Below are 17006 nucleotides of genomic sequence, written 5' to 3'. Positions count from 1 at the left end.
CGAGTCCGAGCCCTATTTTCTTCTTTGCGGCCTGGGTATGGTACGGAAAAGGAGAGGCGCCAGAGTGTGTTATAAATGTATAGTGCTCGACTCGGGTGCTCGTGGAGATGAAAGATCGAGGGGGAGCTGCAAGGTGCATGTGTCCAGCCCGCCAACATGTATTGGAGTATATGTCTACGTAGTTCCTTCAGATTGATAGTTGGCCCAGAAGTCTTCCTCCACACTGACAACATTATGCTCATAGAAGATGGAAAACGTAGTTGAATGGACGGTGTCCCAGTGGGATGAGTTCGAAGCGTCGCCCATAACTGATAACGCTTGGGCGACGATCTTGTATGTGCCCGGCTGTGCATACTGGCCGGAGGCCAGCAGTCCACTCCATTCGACCTTCAAGGAGCCTCGCTGCACCAAGTACTTTGGGTAACCGGGGAGCCGGTCGATGATCGCGCTGCCCTGAATGTGGGGCTTCACCGCGACGTCTCCATCTGCGCGAGTTGTATTTGTCTCTCCAGGTTTGTCTGTGGCCACGAGGACGAGGAGAAGCTCAGTCGTGTCCAGAGCAAGGTCAAAACGTATCCAGATGCTTGGTAGATGCCGCATGCCCCAGTCCTCCTTGGTGCGTGACTTACCAGGGAGGTTTGCCGTTGGTGGGTCTGGGAATACAAGTTGCTTGAAGTCAGCAAGGGTAGAGTGTGAAGACTCCTCATAGCTTATACGCATAGGCTTTTGGCTGATCATGGAAGCGGAGCGAAGAGACCCAGCGAGGCCAAGGTATGGGACCGTGAGGTTCTTGCCATCAGAACCACTGATGGCTATCCAGCCAGACCAAAGAGGTAAACGCGCCAGATCTAACCCTTGCGGATCAACCGCTGACACTTCGACGGAAGCGGCCTGGCCAGGCTGTAGTGTGAGAGAGTCTCTGTTCAATCGTATTTCGGCCACAGCTTGGGCAACCTTGACGTCGAACTCCGCTAGCTTCAGGTCTTCGGTCAGGGTGTAGAGCGTGGTGGCTGCCATGTTGGACAGTCGATAAGACACCACAGACCTTCCCGAATTGGTAATCTCGAGACTAATTGATTGGACCCGGTGGTCGGTGTCGTTAAAGGCCAGTCCAGCAGGGCTAATTAGAGTCGTGGCATGAGCTGCGTCCCATGCCCGTAGCAAACCGCCGCCCTGCTGGGCAACGGAGAGGAAGCCGTGGCTGTCGGCCTGCGGTGTGGCGGTAGTTATCAGAAGGCTTTCTATAAGCGACGGATCAAAGGAACCTCGAGCTTCGCCGATGAGAGCGACCACTCCGGCCACGAGGGGCGCGGCAAATGAGGTGCCACTGCCCAAGGCGTAGCCCCCGTCCTCTGTCAGCACATAAATCCTCTCTCCTGGAGCGCCAATGCTGGGCTTTATATCGAGGCTCCAGGTTGGGCCGAAGGCCGAGAGTCTTCCAATATCGCCACCTTCGATGTGCGCGTAGCTGGTTCTCCTCATCGTCACCTGTTTGCCGGCGGCAAGGGCCTGGGCCATTTGTTTGCCCACAGCTGAGGTGGTGATGCCAACTGTGTCGGTGGCTCCAACGGTCTTTGCGTCACGAGCGTTCAGTAACAGCCGCGGGTCATCTCCCTCTTCCCAGGCAAGGATGTGCTTCGCACCGCGCGCCACAGCATTGCGGACTCGATCCACGAAACCGCATTTGTTGGTCCCGGGTGTGTGTCGGATCAACGCGACGCGTCCAATCAGGTCTTGGGACTGACTATCGTTGCCCGGACTCGGACGACACGGATTTCCTGGATCATACGGCTTGGCTGTTGCTGTCACATGGTCGCCAGTATCGTCAGGCTTGTCGCCAAAGTCCGCGTCAACATCGTGGACAGTCCGCTCCGCGGTGTCCCAGCCCAAACTTGCGCCTTCTTTCAGCCCAAAGGCAAACTCTGTAGTATGGTTGCCATTTCCAGTCGAATAGGTCCCTCGTTGGTCAAAGTTTGTGGTCCGGCGTCCAAAAGAGTTGACAGAAATGACGCCGAGTCCTGTGGATGGATTAGTGGCGTGGAATAGCCCTTTCCATCGTTCGTTGCCGAGGCCGACAATGCAAGGCACTCCTTTGGAAGCGATACGGGAGGCAACCAGTGCAAGGGGACGATCTACCCAATTCTGCGTCTGCAAGCCAGCGGATGACGTGATGATCTGTGCTCCGTCCTCGTAGGCCTTCAGCCACCCGGCAAGCATGTCGTCTTCCTCACCCAAGCTGTCGCATCCTACCACGCGGTATGCCCCGAGCGTCGCGTTAGGGGCTACACCAACGAAGCCGCCTTCCTTGTGATAACCGCCGAGGATGCCTCCAACGGTGGTACCGTGCCGCTCTGGGGTGCAGTCTTTGGGGTCGCCACTTTCTCCGTCATCGAGTAGGTTAAGTCCAAATGCAACATGACAGCCTTCACCAAAACAGCCGCCTAGTGCTGGATGCCTGTAGTCTACCTGACAGAGTCATCTTAGTCACAACACCAAATTGCCAAGTCCGGGGCAGTGGCTTACCCCCGTGTCGATCATCGCAATCGTGATGTCGCTTCCTCGAAGGCCCTCAGCTCGAAGTTTGTCAATTTGTGTTTGAACATGGCTCCATTGGGGTGAAATGTCAAGTATGTGGGCGCTGAGATTGAGGCCCGGGGACTGCATGTCGTCGGACTCGGCCGTCTCCGTTCGCACCTTGGGAATACCAGTCCTCAACTGCCTCTTACTCCTGGCTTTGGTGTCACGCTGATTTGACTCCAGCATCCACATCCCGATAACTCCGTCCGTGTGCCTCAGAATTGACCTCTGTTCCTTTTTGTTTACAGTGTGAGGGAGCTGTGCCGAGAGCCCCGTAAAAATGGGGGAGTCAAAGTTGCGGCGCACCGTACCACCAGCGGCTTGGACTCGATCGCCGACGATTTTAGTACATGGCTTATTGGAACATTCGATAATGAAGGCATCATTGGAAAGTTGTTTGTTTGTCGCTGCGGTCGCCTCTGTGGCGTCAGTTGCTGCGTGGGCAGACCAAGTGACTGTGGGGGCGACATGAAGCCACCACAGAAGAAAGACAGGATAGAGCATGTTGTGCTGCGAACAGAGACTCGGTAATCTTGTGACGCCCTATCTCGGGAGCCTTTGAAAACAGCAGACAATATGTAGAGGACCGGGGCACATGCAGCCGGAGGGCTTTTTGTCTTGTGTCGACAGCTTCCATTAAATTCCCGCGACGGTCTGGAGTCTCACCATATATCTTTTTGCCGTTGCTGGAAGAGTTATCGGAAGGCCTTGAAAACTCGGAAGTTTCTTGCTCCACCCGATACGAGGTAAGTTAAAGTGATCCAGGATATGTCTAACAACGTGAAGCATCCATCTCACAGTCTCCAGCCAACACCGACACGCATCTGATTTGACTGTTGTGAGGGACTAGGGACCCGGTCCCCGTCCTCCGAAATCATGCTGCAATCACGGCATGGTCGCGAGTGCATTGACAAATTCTGGGCTTTCATGAAACCGCTTCTGTTGATGTGACGCTAAGTTCTTTCAAGGCATCGCATGATGACTCTTCCACCTGTACAGAGTCATATCTCGACGGGAGTAGCATGTGCCATTGACTGACAACACGTCTATGCGACAAGACGTATCCAGGCCCTGCATTTCCGAGTGACATGGAATGGGCATGCACAGAGCAGCGATTCATGCTAATTAGCGTGTCCAACTTTTCATTGCACTAGGCAGTAGTCTCTGGAAGCGGGGACCTCAATGGCGAGAGAGTTGTCTTTTTTCTCGACAAAGCGGTCGGAGCTATCCACGACATGCTGTGAAAGGACAGAGTCCCTTCAATCCATCACGACATGACATGTTATGCAAATTGATCAAAGAACGTATGATGTAGCATTAGCTTTGACTACAAGGGACGATAATCGTCGTCATCTGCGGAAATCAATTTTGACAAGAACAAGGACAAGGGCATGCGAAAAAAAAAGATCGGCATGCAAGTGAGGCGAGTCATCGTTGCTGCCTGTGCTCAACTGCCTACGTATAAATGCGTGCGCCTTGGCAACGCTAACAAATGAATGCATTTTCACTTTCCGCCCCTTCACTTCACTTTTGCTACACGTAACGCAGTGAGCAGGGCTCTGCGTTGAGGTTCTGTTCTTCCATTTGATGGGCGACAGACACAAGAAGTGGAACAAGGGTTGTCCTTGCAGCTCCTCTTGCGACGCATTGACATAACAATACTCATTGGAGCCTGTAAATCTCACAGCAAATGGTCCCGTCCCTGCGGACCTTGTGTCAACTTATGATTCTGGAGTTCGTCTGGACCACTCTGTATAAAGGAGTCTTGAACCCGTCTTGAGCTCATGCATGTGTCCGGCCGCCTAGCGATGTAGCAGTTTATTTGAACGAATCCTACGATCTTTCACTGTATTTCCCATGTGAGATGCCTCCTAGAAATCAATCTTTACTGGTATCCGTGCATCGAGTCATTGAATTCATGCATGCTTGGAACCCCTCACCATAAATCCTTGTTCGCAAGACACAACAATCTCCGCGGCCGATGGCGATATATCAAAGATGTGTACAAATTCGCCGTCGGCGACACAGCCCGCCCACCTTGCCATCTCCGAGCCCACGTCAGTCTCAGCTTCAATGCCGTGCGGCTCTCTTGTGCCGACATTTGTCCCAGCCCACAGGAGCTGCGCAAGCATTCGACACTCACGTTCAGAACTTCAGACTAGTGCGGTGCTGTGACCTGTCATCAGATCCAGGTGGGGCGAATCCGAGCTTCAATGTCACCCCTCGGCCTCTCGCGCTCGATGCCCCAACGCTAGGGCTTACACCACGCGGCCAAGAAATGCAACGGCCAGCCAGCCAGACGCCGACCAGGGCCTCAGGGGTCCTCTCAGCCCGAGTCCTACGCTGTTTTGGGCAATGCCCGCCGCGCGGAGCGACGCAGGTGTCCGAGCCCGACTAGTTAGGACACTGGAACAAAACCGCCATCATCTGCAGGTTCCCCCATCATGGACTTGTCATCAACAATTTCGCGCGCCGTGGACGCCCAAACCCTGGCGCTTGATTCGAGGCCACCATGGGGGTTCTCTTCTCCCGGCCCGGCCGTGACGACAATGCCCGTCCCGCGGGCGCGTTTCCTGCTGGCAACCTCTCCTCGCTAGACAGCCCGTCCATCGCGCCGTACCTGGGCATCAACACGGGCCTTTACGGCGGCATCCCAACTTCTGACCTCCCGCCGATTCCGTTCGAGTGGATAGTATCGCCTCAAAACATCACGGACACCACCTGTCCGAATGGCTCACAGATACTCACCTGGTTCGGCGTGACAGAGGCCGTCGTCACGCTCCTCACGCCGCTGGTAGCGTACCGACCCTTCGTCCATTACATTTCCCGCGGGTTCCTCGGCCGTCGAGCCAAAAACTCCGTCTGGCTGGCCTGGACCGTCACCGTCGCATGCCAGCTCCTCGCCAACGCCGTGGGCGCGGGCCTCATCGGCAACACGCCCGGGTACGGACACCTCAACATGCTGCACATCTTCACCGTGCTCATGACGCGCCCGCGGTTCCACTTCATCGTGCTCGCCCTGCTGCGCACCGTCGTGCGCGTGCGCCGGCCGCGCGACTGGGACGGCACGACCATCATCCAGCGCAAGCTCGACGAGCGCGTCGAGTTCCCCTACGCGGACGCCTGGATCGCCACGTCCCTGTCCGAAATGCTCCTGCTCATCATATCGGCCATCTTCACGGGCGTGACGTGGCACCGCCTGCCGGGGGCAAGCAAGCCGCGCGAGTTCATCTCCGACCACGTCAGCTTCGTGGCCAGCGCGCCGGGGCTGCTGCTGCTGTGCATGATCGCCCTGATACCCTTCCACAAGCGCTACGGGGAGGCGTTTCCGGCCGAGGGGAGGAGATACGAGACAGGAAGGCATTGGGGCGTGAGTGTGCGTCGCGATGGGACGGCAAGGGTTGGCGTCAAGCACAGGAAGAGACAGACGGTGCTGAAGCGCTGGGCGAGCGCCATTGTCGGCGGCATCGTGCTGGGGTATGTGACTCTGGTGCAGTTTGCGTACTGGACGAGATTTCTCGAGATGAGCGGTGTTCTGTAAGTCATGGCCCGATATGCTGTGCGAAGCAGGCTGACTTACACGCAAAGGTTTTGTCCGCCGAAGCTCATGAGCACCGGTGTCGTCTGGGCGGTTTTTTCTTTGACGGGTACGTCTAAACTCGGAGTTCGCTGGCACAGGGTGAAGCTGATCATACCTCATTAGGTCTCTTGGCCGGCGCTGCTTCCTGAAGACAATGGAATATGTCAGGCGGACTCGGACGACCGAGAGCTCACAGGAACAGTCAATGGGCCATCTCCTTGTCGAGAGTGAACAGTGCCGAGTGGCGAGCAATTTGTCGAATCTCTCAGTCATCTGTCTGGGCTTCGATTGCTCCTCGAGCCTAATCTTACAATCATGTGAACAGTTCGCATCTACGACTCAGCTCTGTACTCTACGTTTGACCGTTCATCCTCGCGTCTCCATCTAGGGCCAAGGCAACAAGACCATCTCCGTCCACGAGCCTCCGTACCGAATTTCAGTCCCGCTCAACTCGCCATCACGCTGCGGCCTCCATCCTGAGTGATGCGCTTGCGAACGCGGATCTTCATGAAGCCATGCTCGAGTCGCAACAGCTCGGTGACAGTCTTCGAAACGCCCTCCTCGGGTTCGACGGCTGTCTCGTGCGAGTCCTCGCTCTTCTGTTCGTTCGATCCAGTGTCGGTGGTGGAGGATTCAATGGTGTACTTGCAGACACCAACGACAGCGCTGGGCGCGAAGAGAAGCGCTTCGCCGGTGCGCAGAGATACGATCTGCGAAAACAACTGCATCTCGGCGCCCGCGTGCGCTGGGGAATCATCGAGAAGATTCGTTTCGTAAGCCTTGACGCCGCTACGGCCTTTGTTCAGCGCCGTTGCGCCAGCCAAGTGTCCCTTCAGCGCGCGAAGCCAGTCCGGAGACGTGAATCGGTGCACTATCGTCACCGAGCACAGGTCTAGGAGTTTTGGGGAGATTGTGGGCTCCTGGGTCGAGATGATGACTCGGGCCGCTTGATGGCGCTGAAGACGGATCGTCGTAAGCAGCGCCTGCGTGAGCGTCTCGCACTCTGCCGAGTCCGTCATGTATTTGTGCGCCTCGTCGAGCGCGACGACACGACCAATGGTCGATGCTTGCTCCAGGAAAAGGCTGAGGCAGATGTTGAATAAGGCACAAGCTGCTTCCGCCGTGACGCATGGGCATGATAAGTCGACGATTGTCAGCTGTCCGGCCTGTGTGGACAGATTTGTTAGGAAAATCCAGATCTCGCTTTAGAATTGTATGAGGACGCACCCTTGGAGTCCAGTCAGTGCCTCGCCGAACCGAGACCACTGCCTTCTTCTTCTTTCCTCCGCCAGGACCGCCAGACACCTGCTCGCTCGCCATGAAGCTTTCGAGAGTGTCCAGTCGCTGCTGCAAAGGACACCACTGGCCTGGCGTCAAGTCCTCGGCTTCGAGAAAATGCTTGAAGGCGCCGTAGTTAAATGTCGAGTTGGCATTCTGTTGGGCGATCCGAAGTTGACGCAGTATACGTGTGACCACATGGAGGTACAGCGGCATGCCACCGCCGTGGATAGAGCTCACGGCCATCAAGTCGAGCATTCGCTTCGTGTTGAGGTCAGCTTCATCGAAGCGCAGTCCTTCAACCTTGACGTTGGGGATTTTGCTGTAGATTCTCTGGGACAATGTCAGATTGGTTTCGACAACAATCGGCGGAGACGGAGAAGGGACTCACTCGGATCTGGACAATGTTTGTCGGTGGGCACAGCACGCGCACCTTGACCGCTGGATGCGATGACAGGTACGCCGCTTCGCACGGCGAGCCGCCCGCATCCGACGTGAAATAGTCGTAATGAAAGACGATACCTGTGAGAGGCCGAGGAAGACTGTTTGCCGCGGATGGAAGCAGGCAGTTCTCGAGCATGCAGCTCAGCGTGTGGCTTTTTCCGGAGCCCTGACTGCCACAGATGAAGACGCTTGAAGGCGCGGTGATGTTTTGGTAAATTCTCGGGTCATGCTCCGCAGACACGAGACTGTTGGTGTACATGAGGCTGGACATTTTGGTCGCGTCGCCGCCGAGGAGCCCGTACTGGGTGAACGGGTTGGACGGCAGATCTGCTGCATGGCCACGAACCACTTCGGTGAAGATGGGGGCGCTCTTCACCTCGTTTGGATCCTTCGTGGGATCGTCGCCCTCGAGGAGCTCCAGGTGCGACAGGAGCTTGGTCATGTCCACCTTGGGCTCGAGGTCAAACGTCATACTGAGCCAAGTTGTCGCCGGTGGGCGCTAACCTTGAAGTTGTGCGTGAATGAGGGATACCTCAACGCAGACAAAGGCTTTGCCAGACCGCAATGACCCGGCACCGCGTGCGTGTTGTGCGCCTGAGCGAGTGGTGTTGTGGTGAAGGAGAGTGAGTGTAGCGAGGGTGTTGAAGGAAAGAACGAGCCTGAGGCCACGCGTGCAGGCCAGATTGATGGAGGTGTGACTCGCCTGGTGAACAAGCCGCAGAAGCAACGTTTTGGCCCGGCGACACCTGGCCGGGGCCGCCGCCAGCAGACAGGGTGCGAGACAGCAGTGACCCGTGAATCGGCCTCCGAACCTTCTGGAGTGACTGGCAGAGGTAGCAAACGCCGCCCCCCGACTGGCGGGCGGCGTGTGTTCGCGCACCGGCTCCCGTGGCAACTGAACGTTGCAGCAGGGCCAAGCACAGGCGGGCAGGAAAAACTGAACAAGTCCTCTGCAGGTGCAGCACATGTGTAAGATCGGGGCATTGTAGCCCTACGAGGCTGGTGTGTTCGACGGAGGGCACTGGCAGTAGCTCTGTCGAGTTGACGGCCCCGTGTTTGCAACAAACCCGCTTGGCCGGCCGTTGAACCCCCTCAAGAGACTCTCAGACGGAAATCCGTCTTTGAGAGCCACTACTGCGACGATGCATCGGTACGACGAGCCAGAAATGGGAGAGTTCCCGTCTCTTGTGGTGCCAGACAACCGGACATTTAAGCACAGTGGCCCTCAACCTGAATCAAACTAGCTGCATAGCAAATACGTCCCCTTAGTTCCAGAAACATCGCAGGCGTATGCTACTTGAATCGGCGACGGGCCTGCTGCTAATTGGCTGCGGCATGCCGCAACGGGCGTATCTTAATGGTCTTCCGGATGCAGGGAACCAGAACAGATGGACAAAGCCACCGTGAACCACACGCTGATACATTCGCAACCAGACGCTTGTCTGCACCTTTCTTTCCGCTTGTCAACCAATTGCGTCAAGCTGACCTGGCATGCTCGAAGGGCTGTCGTCCTGTCGCGACAGACATGTGACTTGACGGAGAGCCAAACGCCACCGTCGGCTGTCGCTCTGCTCGTCGGAGGAAGCTGAACCCCAAGCTCGTCCAATACTGGCCTAGACGATTCGAGGCTGAAGCTGTCTTCCTGGTGTCTCGGGAGAGCTTGAGCTCAGGTAGGGCTGAAGTGCCGAAGCATCGTGGCTCGGCAGCGCATGTAAATAGTCGGCAGTCGCCACAAATGGTCCGGGCAACTGTCACCCTGTAGCAATCGCATCCATTTTCTCATCGCAAAAGCTGACTTCGCCATGTCTCATCTGAGAGACTCAATCCCGCGCAGCCTCATGGCCGCCAACAACCTGCTCTTCTCGGGCCTCGTCTTCGTCAAGAGCTGGAACGAGACACACGTGTTCAACCCGCGCTGGCCGGCGCACGCGCGCTTCCACAACGGACAGTCGCTGTCGTTCGGAGCCATGGCGTCGCTCACTGCGACGTGGCTCTTGCACCGTCGCACGCCCACTGCCGACGCGGCGCAGGACTCGCTCCTCCTAGCCGCCATCGTGGGCTCCATGACGGCGGCCTCTGGAATCACCGCGGTCTTCTATCCCGGTTCATGGTGGGCGGAACCCGAATGGGACAACGGCAAGATGATGGGCCCGCAGGGGTGGGTTTTCGTCGGGCAGCTGGTGCTCAACTGGGCGCTGTTCGCGCTGGAGAAGTTGCGTCTCCAGGCCGAGGCGGAGAAGGCCGAAAAGGCCAAGAAGAACTGAACTTGGCTGTTGTTCACGAGGTCGCAGACTTCTTGGTGGGGGTCGCTCGCGTTCCGGGATCAGATGGCTGAATTGCGTCAAACAGTCGATGTTTGTTTGTATTTATTGGCAAAATGAGTTGCAAGTCGATGTCAACAGTTGAATGAAGCGGCTTCGGAGTCCGGCGAGGGGCTCGACTTACAAATCGACTGGTGCGCGATGCAGCCATCACGTCATGCGTCCCCAACCGGTCCCCGTTGTTGGCGTCTGCGCTCAACCCAGGTCTCCATTTCCATCCTCATTATTGCCTTGAAAACTCCCACGACATCTCAAAATGCCCAACGTCGACACGTCCCTTCCGCCTGAGACAACTGGGGCGGCGGCGGAACTGGCCGCACGCCACGCCGCCAACCACCCGCTCAAACTGTACGGCGGTTGGTTTTGCCCGTTCGTGCAGCGCTCCTGGATCGTTCTGGTGGAGAAGCGCATCCCGCACCAGTATGTCGAGATCAATCCGTACAACAAGGAGGCCAGCTTTCTTGCCATGAACCCGCGCGGCCTGGTCCCCACGCTGGCGGTGCCCGTCGATGCAAGTGGCCAGAAGCAGAAGCCGCTGTTCGAGAGCAGCATCATCTCCGAGTATCTCGACGAGGCTTATGCGGATGAGGGGAAGCATGGGCCCTCTTTGCTTCCCAAGGAGCCGTACGAGAAGGCACGGGCGCGACTGTGGATCGACCACATCAGCACGCGCATCATCCCGGCGTTCTACAAGCTTCTGCAGCACACGCCCGAGAAGCCGTATAGCATTGAGCAGGCTCGCGATGAGCTGCATGGCCATATCCGGGCCTTCACCGAGCAGATGGACCCGACCGGGCCATGGTTCCTGGGCGACCAAATTAGTCTCGTGGACATAAGCCTCGCGCCATGGGCGAAGCGCCTGTGGCTCATCGACCATTACAAACCCGGAGGATTGGGCATCCCGAAGGACGGAGATAACGTCTGGGGCCGCTGGAAGACGTGGATGGATGCCGTCGAGAATCGTGAGAGCGTCAAGGCGACCTGGAGTGCCGACGAGCGTTATCTTGCCGCGTACAAGAGGTATGCCGATGACACCACGAACTCGCTTGTCGGACAGGCCACGCGGCAGGGCAACCGACTTCCATAGAAAGCTCGATAATGACTCCAATCTTATTCTGCGTTGCTGCTGACGATCAGATCATACGGTGTAATCGAGGTGACATTGTGGAGGTTGGAGGAGGCACTGTGTTGACCGGGTTGGGCGGCGTAAGTTCCCACAGTGCGAAGTGGTCTGCTACTGTTCGACCTGCCCGCCACTCGAGTCAAAGCTCTGCGCCTGTCTGACCATTGACCAACATCGACCCGTCACCATCAACACCACAGCTGCCGCCGCCATGTCCGACAACGCCGGCTCGCGGTTCGCGCCGCAGAACAAGTCCACCCACGAGCGGCTCTCGACGAACACGGTCGGACTCGTCGCCCTGTCCGACTTCCGCAAGCGACGCGCCGAGGTCCTCGAGCAACAAGAGCGCGAGGCGCGAGAGGCTGCCTACTCTGGCACCTCGACTCCCGATCGCTCGCACACGGCGACCCCCGACAACGCAGGCAGCGACTCGGCAAGCGGCTCTGGCGTGGCCCCTGTCAAGAAGAAGAAGAAGAAGCTGCCGGGGAAGAAGCTACTGTCCTTTGACGACGAAGAGGGCGACGACGAGGACAGCTCCGCGGCCGAGAAGAATGGCAGTGTCAAGTCCAAGTTCAAGGCCAACGCGTCCGTAGGCATCGTCCCGAAAGCTACGACAAAGTCCGCGCTACGAAGAGAAGCTGCCGAGCGAGAAACACTGCGCCGCGAGTTTGTGCAGGTGCAAGAGGCTGTCAAGGCAACCGAGATTGCCATCCCGTTCGTCTTCTACGACGGCGCCAATACGCCAGGCGGCATGGTGCGCATGAAGAAGGGCGACTTTGTTTGGGTATTTCTCGACAAGAGCCGCAAGGTCGGCGCTGAGCTTGGTGTTGGCGACCAGAGCACGTCGCGCAAATCATGGGCACGAGTTGGCGTGGATGACCTGATGCTCGTGCGCGACACGGTCATTATTCCTCATGTAAGTCAATTCCGCTATGCTCGCTATTTGCAGTCGCTAACCAAACAATCCCAGCATTATGACTTTTATTTTTTCGTCATGAACAAGAGCATCGGCCCGGGCGGCCATCGTCTCTTCGACTACCGCAACGAGGCGCCCCCACGCCCTGAAACTCCCAACGCCAGAACCGACAGCGCGGATGCGGATCGGCTGTTGACCAAGGCATCCAAGGCGCCGCTGCCCGATATCAATACGCTCGAGGGCGCAACGGACGACCCGACGGTGACCAAGGTTGTAGACCGGAGGTGGTACGAGAAGAACAAGCACATATACCCGGCCAGCACGTGGCAGGAGTTCGACCCGGAGAAGGACTACACCAATGAGGTCCGCAAGGACACGGGCGGCAACACCTTCTTCTATGCGAAGTGATGGCGGCTTCTCTGAGAGGTTGCGCAGCCTGCCCGTATCGAGACATAGAGTTGATTGCTGCTCAGGTGGGGTGTTCGCTTCGAATCGGTTGTTGTTGATCTCTCAGCGTCGTCGATGCGTCAACCCCAGAAACGATAGAGCCCCCAGATGGCTGCCGCGAGGATGAGCCATCCGGGCCAAAAGAGCAAGAGGATCAGGGCGTTTCCGCCGCCGAGGATGAAGACGGCAAACTCGTAGAAGAGCTTTTGTCGGACCTGTCGCACCGGCTGGGACTCCCAGGCGTCGGCGACGGCTTTGCTGGACATATGGAGAACGTGAAAGGCGCCAGTCTTTGCGGCGCCGACGGCCCAAGCGACGAGGAAACGGCTGGCGTACGAGGCATGCGGCAGGGCGACGCTGGCGACAAGATAGGCGCGAAGGCACACGACGTAGGAAAGTGTCGCGAGAACGCGCTGGCAATGCGAGGCGAGGATCAAGCTCGGGCTCAGCCGACGAACAACGGTCGAGTGGGGACTTATGGATACGGCCGGTTCCACTTTGGAAACCGTGAGAAGGGAGATTCGTTCCATGGCGATCGCCGATGAGCAAGCAGCAAACTTGCCTGAAAGGCTTCCATGGACGACGTTGCGATCCATGCAACGACGAAGCGCTCACTCGTTTATAACATTGCCGAGCGGCTCCCCCGCGTTGTCGACCCTCACATACACGCAGCTGCACTTACACGGGCCCCTCTTTTCCAACGGCCCAACCACAGGCGCGCGACAGGGCAGATGCAGAAACGGAAAGTTTAGGGGCTCGGCCATTGGGTTGGGCTGTGGCCCTCACGGACGCCGGGTGCGGCAGAGGTGTGGCGGCCGGCGCGACACGGGCATCGACACGGTGCCGGTTCGCGGCAGCGGAGTGGGAGGAGGGCAGAGCGTCTCGCCGGCACGAGCCCCGCGCGGGGCGAACCAGGGATCCGTCACTTGCACGTGGGGCGCTGATTCGCCGCTCCCTCCGGACGCCATCGCGACATTCTGCCGGGCCCGAGTCAGATCTCAAGTGCCGCCGTCTTTTGGCAGCGGAGGCCCGAGTCGCCGCGACCTGGCCATGTTCGTGTACTGCATGGGCTTTTCGGATCGCTTGAGGGGATTTCGAACGGTCAGGTGCCGCCCCGTGCTGCTCGCTGATCGGAGATGCTTGCTGGCTCTGTGGTTGCATGCATGGCGACGGGGACTTCTCGGAACGGCCTGCCCTCTTTGTCGTCTAGTCGATCCGGTCTCGCAGCAAGCGTCAAGCCGTCCTTTGTCTCGAGAGCACTGGCCCAAGTCGAATGAAGCAATCAGAATAACAAACCCGTCTTGTCTTTGTTCGTGACGTTGCCAGTCAAAAAGAGTCTTGTCGACAAAGCGCGGATAAAATCCTCACACAGACCAACTTACACGCCGTCCAAGCCGCACGTGCCTCGCCACCCGGCCGCCGTTCGTGCGAGCACCGACCGGCAGCCGCTTGACCCCGCGCCGGCGCCGGATCGGATAGCTGGCCTGTGCCGCGAGGGGCAGGGAAGCGTGCAGGGGCTGCATCGGGTGGGCTCAACTGCGTGCGGGTGAGACGTGGCGTGCATGGCACTGCAAAGCAAACACCTGCCCTACGCGGAGGGAAACTTCTTACTAGGGATGGAATCCAAACACGAGTCACGCGACTGCGTTCAATCATGCTCGTATAGTACTGTATGCTATAGCGGCAAGCCATTGTCATGGCCCTTATGAGAAATGCCGCGCAACGGCTTCGGGAGAAGTGCGTCCTGTGAGGCTGCATAACTCAGACGACGTATGCCAGAGACATGGCATTATCAAGCGCGCCTCGTCTCCCCCTGCAGCCAGGCACCGGCCTCCATGCTCGGATCTCGCTTAGGACGATACCGTCCTTTGGTCCCAGCTCACGGCTGAAACTCCGGATGGCTGCCATCACGGACGCAAAGGCAGGCCCATATGCCACTCACCACCTGTGAAAGTCCTCGCGAACGGATTCGGATGAGAGCCGACATGGCATCACGGGCTCGAAGTAGGCTCAAGCGACAGCCGCGAAACCGAGGAAGTTCGGACCAGAGAGCGCGCCCTCGCTTGCGATGCGATTCTCCCTGCTGTGCTCAGGACTTTAAATAGCAAGAGTCCCCCCCCCTCGGGGCATTCAAAGCTCATGCTGCCTTGACCTGTGGTTGATCTCTACGCCAGTTCTCAAGTTTCAGTCAACATCACAAGCAAAGAACACAGCCACAATGCAGTTCTTCACCAAGATCCTTGCGCTCTGCCTCCTCGTCGTTGGCGTACGTTGGACCCCCCATCATTGTGACACTCTTTGAGCTTTGTCTAACGAGAGCGTCAACTTCAGGTCCTCGCCTCGGCCGTCGCTCACGCGGACGAAGTCCCCATCGCCTGGGAGGTTGAAGTCCGCCGTGGCGAGAAGGCCACGCTTTACGGTACCGTGCAGGAGGTCCACGCGCAGCTGCTCGAGCGCAACCCCAACTGGGACACGGAGGTCGCGCCGGCCCTGCAGGCGCGCGATGCGGCCACGACGTCCCGAGTGGATCGCCGCAACCGAGACGATGGCTTCAGCTCGCGGTCTCTCATCGTGTGCGGCAAGGACCCTTGGTCCAACCTGGCTGCCTGGCTCGACAACCACATCTACTACCTGAGTCACATCAACGGCAAGCCGTCCAACAGAGCCGGTGGCTGCGGCAGGGTCAGCTGCCAGCACAGCTGCGCAGTGTGGTGGTGCAACGACGTAAGCATTCATCTCTCTCTATACCATGTGAAAAAGATGCACGGCGCACGCAGTGAACGATGGGCTAACGCTTCTGTGTCGATAGAACACCGAGGAGCTGACTCTTGGCTCGTGGAGCTGGCTCAGCAACGGCCTGTCGCTGCTCAAGGACTCGCCCATTTGCATGCGCGAGGGCTCGGCCATGGTCTACAGCGAGCTCGGCTACCGCGTCAGGATTGGAGGCGCGGACTGCGGCAAGAAGTGATGGCGGGCATCGGGCGAGTCTGGCGAGACACGCGTCTAACTTTCTACAAGTATATATAATCAAACAATGAACATTGGCACCAGCGAGGCTACTGCAACCGAGTACGTGATTCGTCAGCTGCAAGGGCAAGCGTAGATGCATTCCGGGAAGCTGCTGTTCTTATTGCCGTCCTCGCCGGTGGGAGCACATGCTGCCGGATCTCTTTGGAGCACGTTCGTCTAAATGGACGTTCAGAAGACGACGCCGCCGCCGTCAACGATAATGTCGGCGCCATTAAGATACGAGCCCGCCCTGCTCAGCAGCATGACGATAACACCAGCGACCTCATCAGGAGCGCCCATGCGGCCCGAGGGATTGCGAGCGCACCAGCTCGCACGCGCCTCGGCGAGCCCATCGCCAGCGTTGAGCACCGTGTCCATGTACCCCGGGCTGACGCTGTTGACAAGAATACCATGCTGCGCCCACTCGGCAGCCAGGCAGCTCTTGAGCGCCACGACGGCGGCCTTGCTGGCGTTGTAGGCGGCCTGCGGCTGCGGGTAGTTGACGCGATGCGCCGAGATGGACGCCGTGAGCACGATGCGCCCGCCGCGACGACTGCGGTGCGCTGCGTCGTCGTCTTCGTTCTGCTTGACCATCTGGCGCGCGACGGCCTGCGCGCAGACAAACGCACCCGTGGCGTTGACGTCCATGATGCGCCGCCACTGCGTGACGGGCATATCCAGTGCGTGTGCGCAGCCGACAATGCCAGCGAGACAGACGAGCGCGTCGACGGAGCCAAACGCAGTAACCGTGTCGGCCACAGCGGCAGCGACGTCGGCCTCGTCAGTGACGTCCGTAGCGCGGGCGCGTATACTCGCGTGCGGGAAGTCGGCTTGCAGGGCGTCGATGCCAGCGCGGGCCTCATCCGAGTCGACGGCGAGGTCGAGCAGCATGAGGGAGGAGAGGCCGTGCTGGAGTAGCGCGCGGGAGACGGCGGCGGCGATGGCGCCCGTGCCGCCGGTGAGGATGGCGACGCCCGAGACGGCGAAGCGGGAGGCGGCGTCCGGGGCCGGGGGCGGGGCCGGGGTGGTAGTGGTGGCCGTGGCGAGGGTCATGGAGGGGATGGCGCGCTGGGTGAGGGCGCTGCGCTCGGCGGCGTGGGCGGCGGCGAAGGAGGACATGGCGGCGGGTGCGGCAGGACGTGAGTATGAGAGGTGAAGTGGGTGAGATGACTGATCGTGGAGTGAGGAGGAGGGGAGGTCGACAGGAGTGTGGGGAAAGCTCTGGTGTAAGTCGAGGAGGGGTTGGGAGTGACGATATGAGGAGAGGTCGGCGGGAGACACCTGATACTAAACACCAGTGACCAGGAGGGT

At 58.6% G+C, this 17006-nt stretch overlaps 9 protein-coding genes across 9 annotated transcripts; 5 read left to right on the top strand and 4 right to left on the bottom strand.

Moving 5' to 3' along the window:
- Positions 1–174: 174 nt before the first annotated feature.
- PLICBS_004753 (uncharacterized protein) lies at positions 175–2538 on the bottom strand (the record flags this gene model as incomplete). Its single annotated transcript, XM_065600583.1, has 2 exons — positions 175–2466; positions 2524–2538. The coding sequence occupies 2 exons, from the start codon at positions 2536–2538 to the stop codon at positions 175–177; spliced, it is 2307 nt and encodes a 768-aa protein (XP_065456655.1).
- Positions 2539–5089: 2551 nt separating this feature from the next.
- On the top strand, positions 5090–6118 carry PLICBS_004752 (uncharacterized protein; the record flags this gene model as incomplete). The annotated part of the gene is made up of 1 exon (XM_018325873.2): positions 5090–6118. One exon carries the CDS (start codon positions 5090–5092, stop codon positions 6116–6118), a length of 1029 nt encoding a protein of 342 aa, XP_018175625.2.
- Positions 6119–6603: 485 nt separating this feature from the next.
- On the bottom strand, positions 6604–8351 carry PLICBS_004751 (uncharacterized protein; the record flags this gene model as incomplete). Its single annotated transcript, XM_018325874.2, has 3 exons — positions 6604–7323; positions 7385–7768; positions 7827–8351. The coding sequence occupies 3 exons, from the start codon at positions 8349–8351 to the stop codon at positions 6604–6606; spliced, it is 1629 nt and encodes a 542-aa protein (XP_018175626.2).
- A 1330-nt stretch (positions 8352–9681) lies between these two features.
- Positions 9682–10143, top strand: PLICBS_004750 (uncharacterized protein; the record flags this gene model as incomplete). Its single annotated transcript, XM_018325875.2, has 1 exon — positions 9682–10143. One exon carries the CDS (start codon positions 9682–9684, stop codon positions 10141–10143), a length of 462 nt encoding a protein of 153 aa, XP_018175627.1.
- Positions 10144–10456: 313 nt separating this feature from the next.
- Positions 10457–11287, top strand: PLICBS_004749 (uncharacterized protein; the record flags this gene model as incomplete). Its single annotated transcript, XM_018325876.2, has 1 exon — positions 10457–11287. The coding sequence occupies one exon, from the start codon at positions 10457–10459 to the stop codon at positions 11285–11287; it is 831 nt and encodes a 276-aa protein (XP_018175628.2).
- Positions 11288–11534: 247 nt separating this feature from the next.
- On the top strand, positions 11535–12647 carry PLICBS_004748 (uncharacterized protein; the record flags this gene model as incomplete). Its single annotated transcript, XM_018325877.2, has 2 exons — positions 11535–12239; positions 12294–12647. 2 exons carry the CDS (start codon positions 11535–11537, stop codon positions 12645–12647), a joined length of 1059 nt encoding a protein of 352 aa, XP_018175629.1.
- A 119-nt stretch (positions 12648–12766) lies between these two features.
- PLICBS_004747 (uncharacterized protein) lies at positions 12767–13216 on the bottom strand (the record flags this gene model as incomplete). Its single annotated transcript, XM_065600582.1, has 1 exon — positions 12767–13216. The coding sequence occupies one exon, from the start codon at positions 13214–13216 to the stop codon at positions 12767–12769; it is 450 nt and encodes a 149-aa protein (XP_065456654.1).
- A 1688-nt stretch (positions 13217–14904) lies between these two features.
- Positions 14905–15654, top strand: PLICBS_004746 (uncharacterized protein; the record flags this gene model as incomplete). The annotated part of the gene is made up of 3 exons (XM_065600581.1): positions 14905–14952; positions 15018–15368; positions 15496–15654. 3 exons carry the CDS (start codon positions 14905–14907, stop codon positions 15652–15654), a joined length of 558 nt encoding a protein of 185 aa, XP_065456653.1.
- A 230-nt stretch (positions 15655–15884) lies between these two features.
- PLICBS_004745 (uncharacterized protein) lies at positions 15885–16814 on the bottom strand (the record flags this gene model as incomplete). The annotated part of the gene is made up of 1 exon (XM_018325880.2): positions 15885–16814. One exon carries the CDS (start codon positions 16812–16814, stop codon positions 15885–15887), a length of 930 nt encoding a protein of 309 aa, XP_018175632.2.
- Between the last annotated feature and the right edge of the window lie 192 nt (positions 16815–17006).

The sequence above is a fragment of the Purpureocillium lilacinum genome (assembly GCF_023168085.1).
Source record: "Purpureocillium lilacinum CBS 284.36 DNA, scaffold_3, whole genome shotgun sequence".
Lineage (NCBI taxonomy): Eukaryota > Fungi > Ascomycota > Sordariomycetes > Hypocreales > Ophiocordycipitaceae > Purpureocillium > Purpureocillium lilacinum.
The sequence above is the reverse complement of the archived record's forward strand: the minus strand, read 5'-3'. Positions and strand labels throughout refer to the sequence as shown.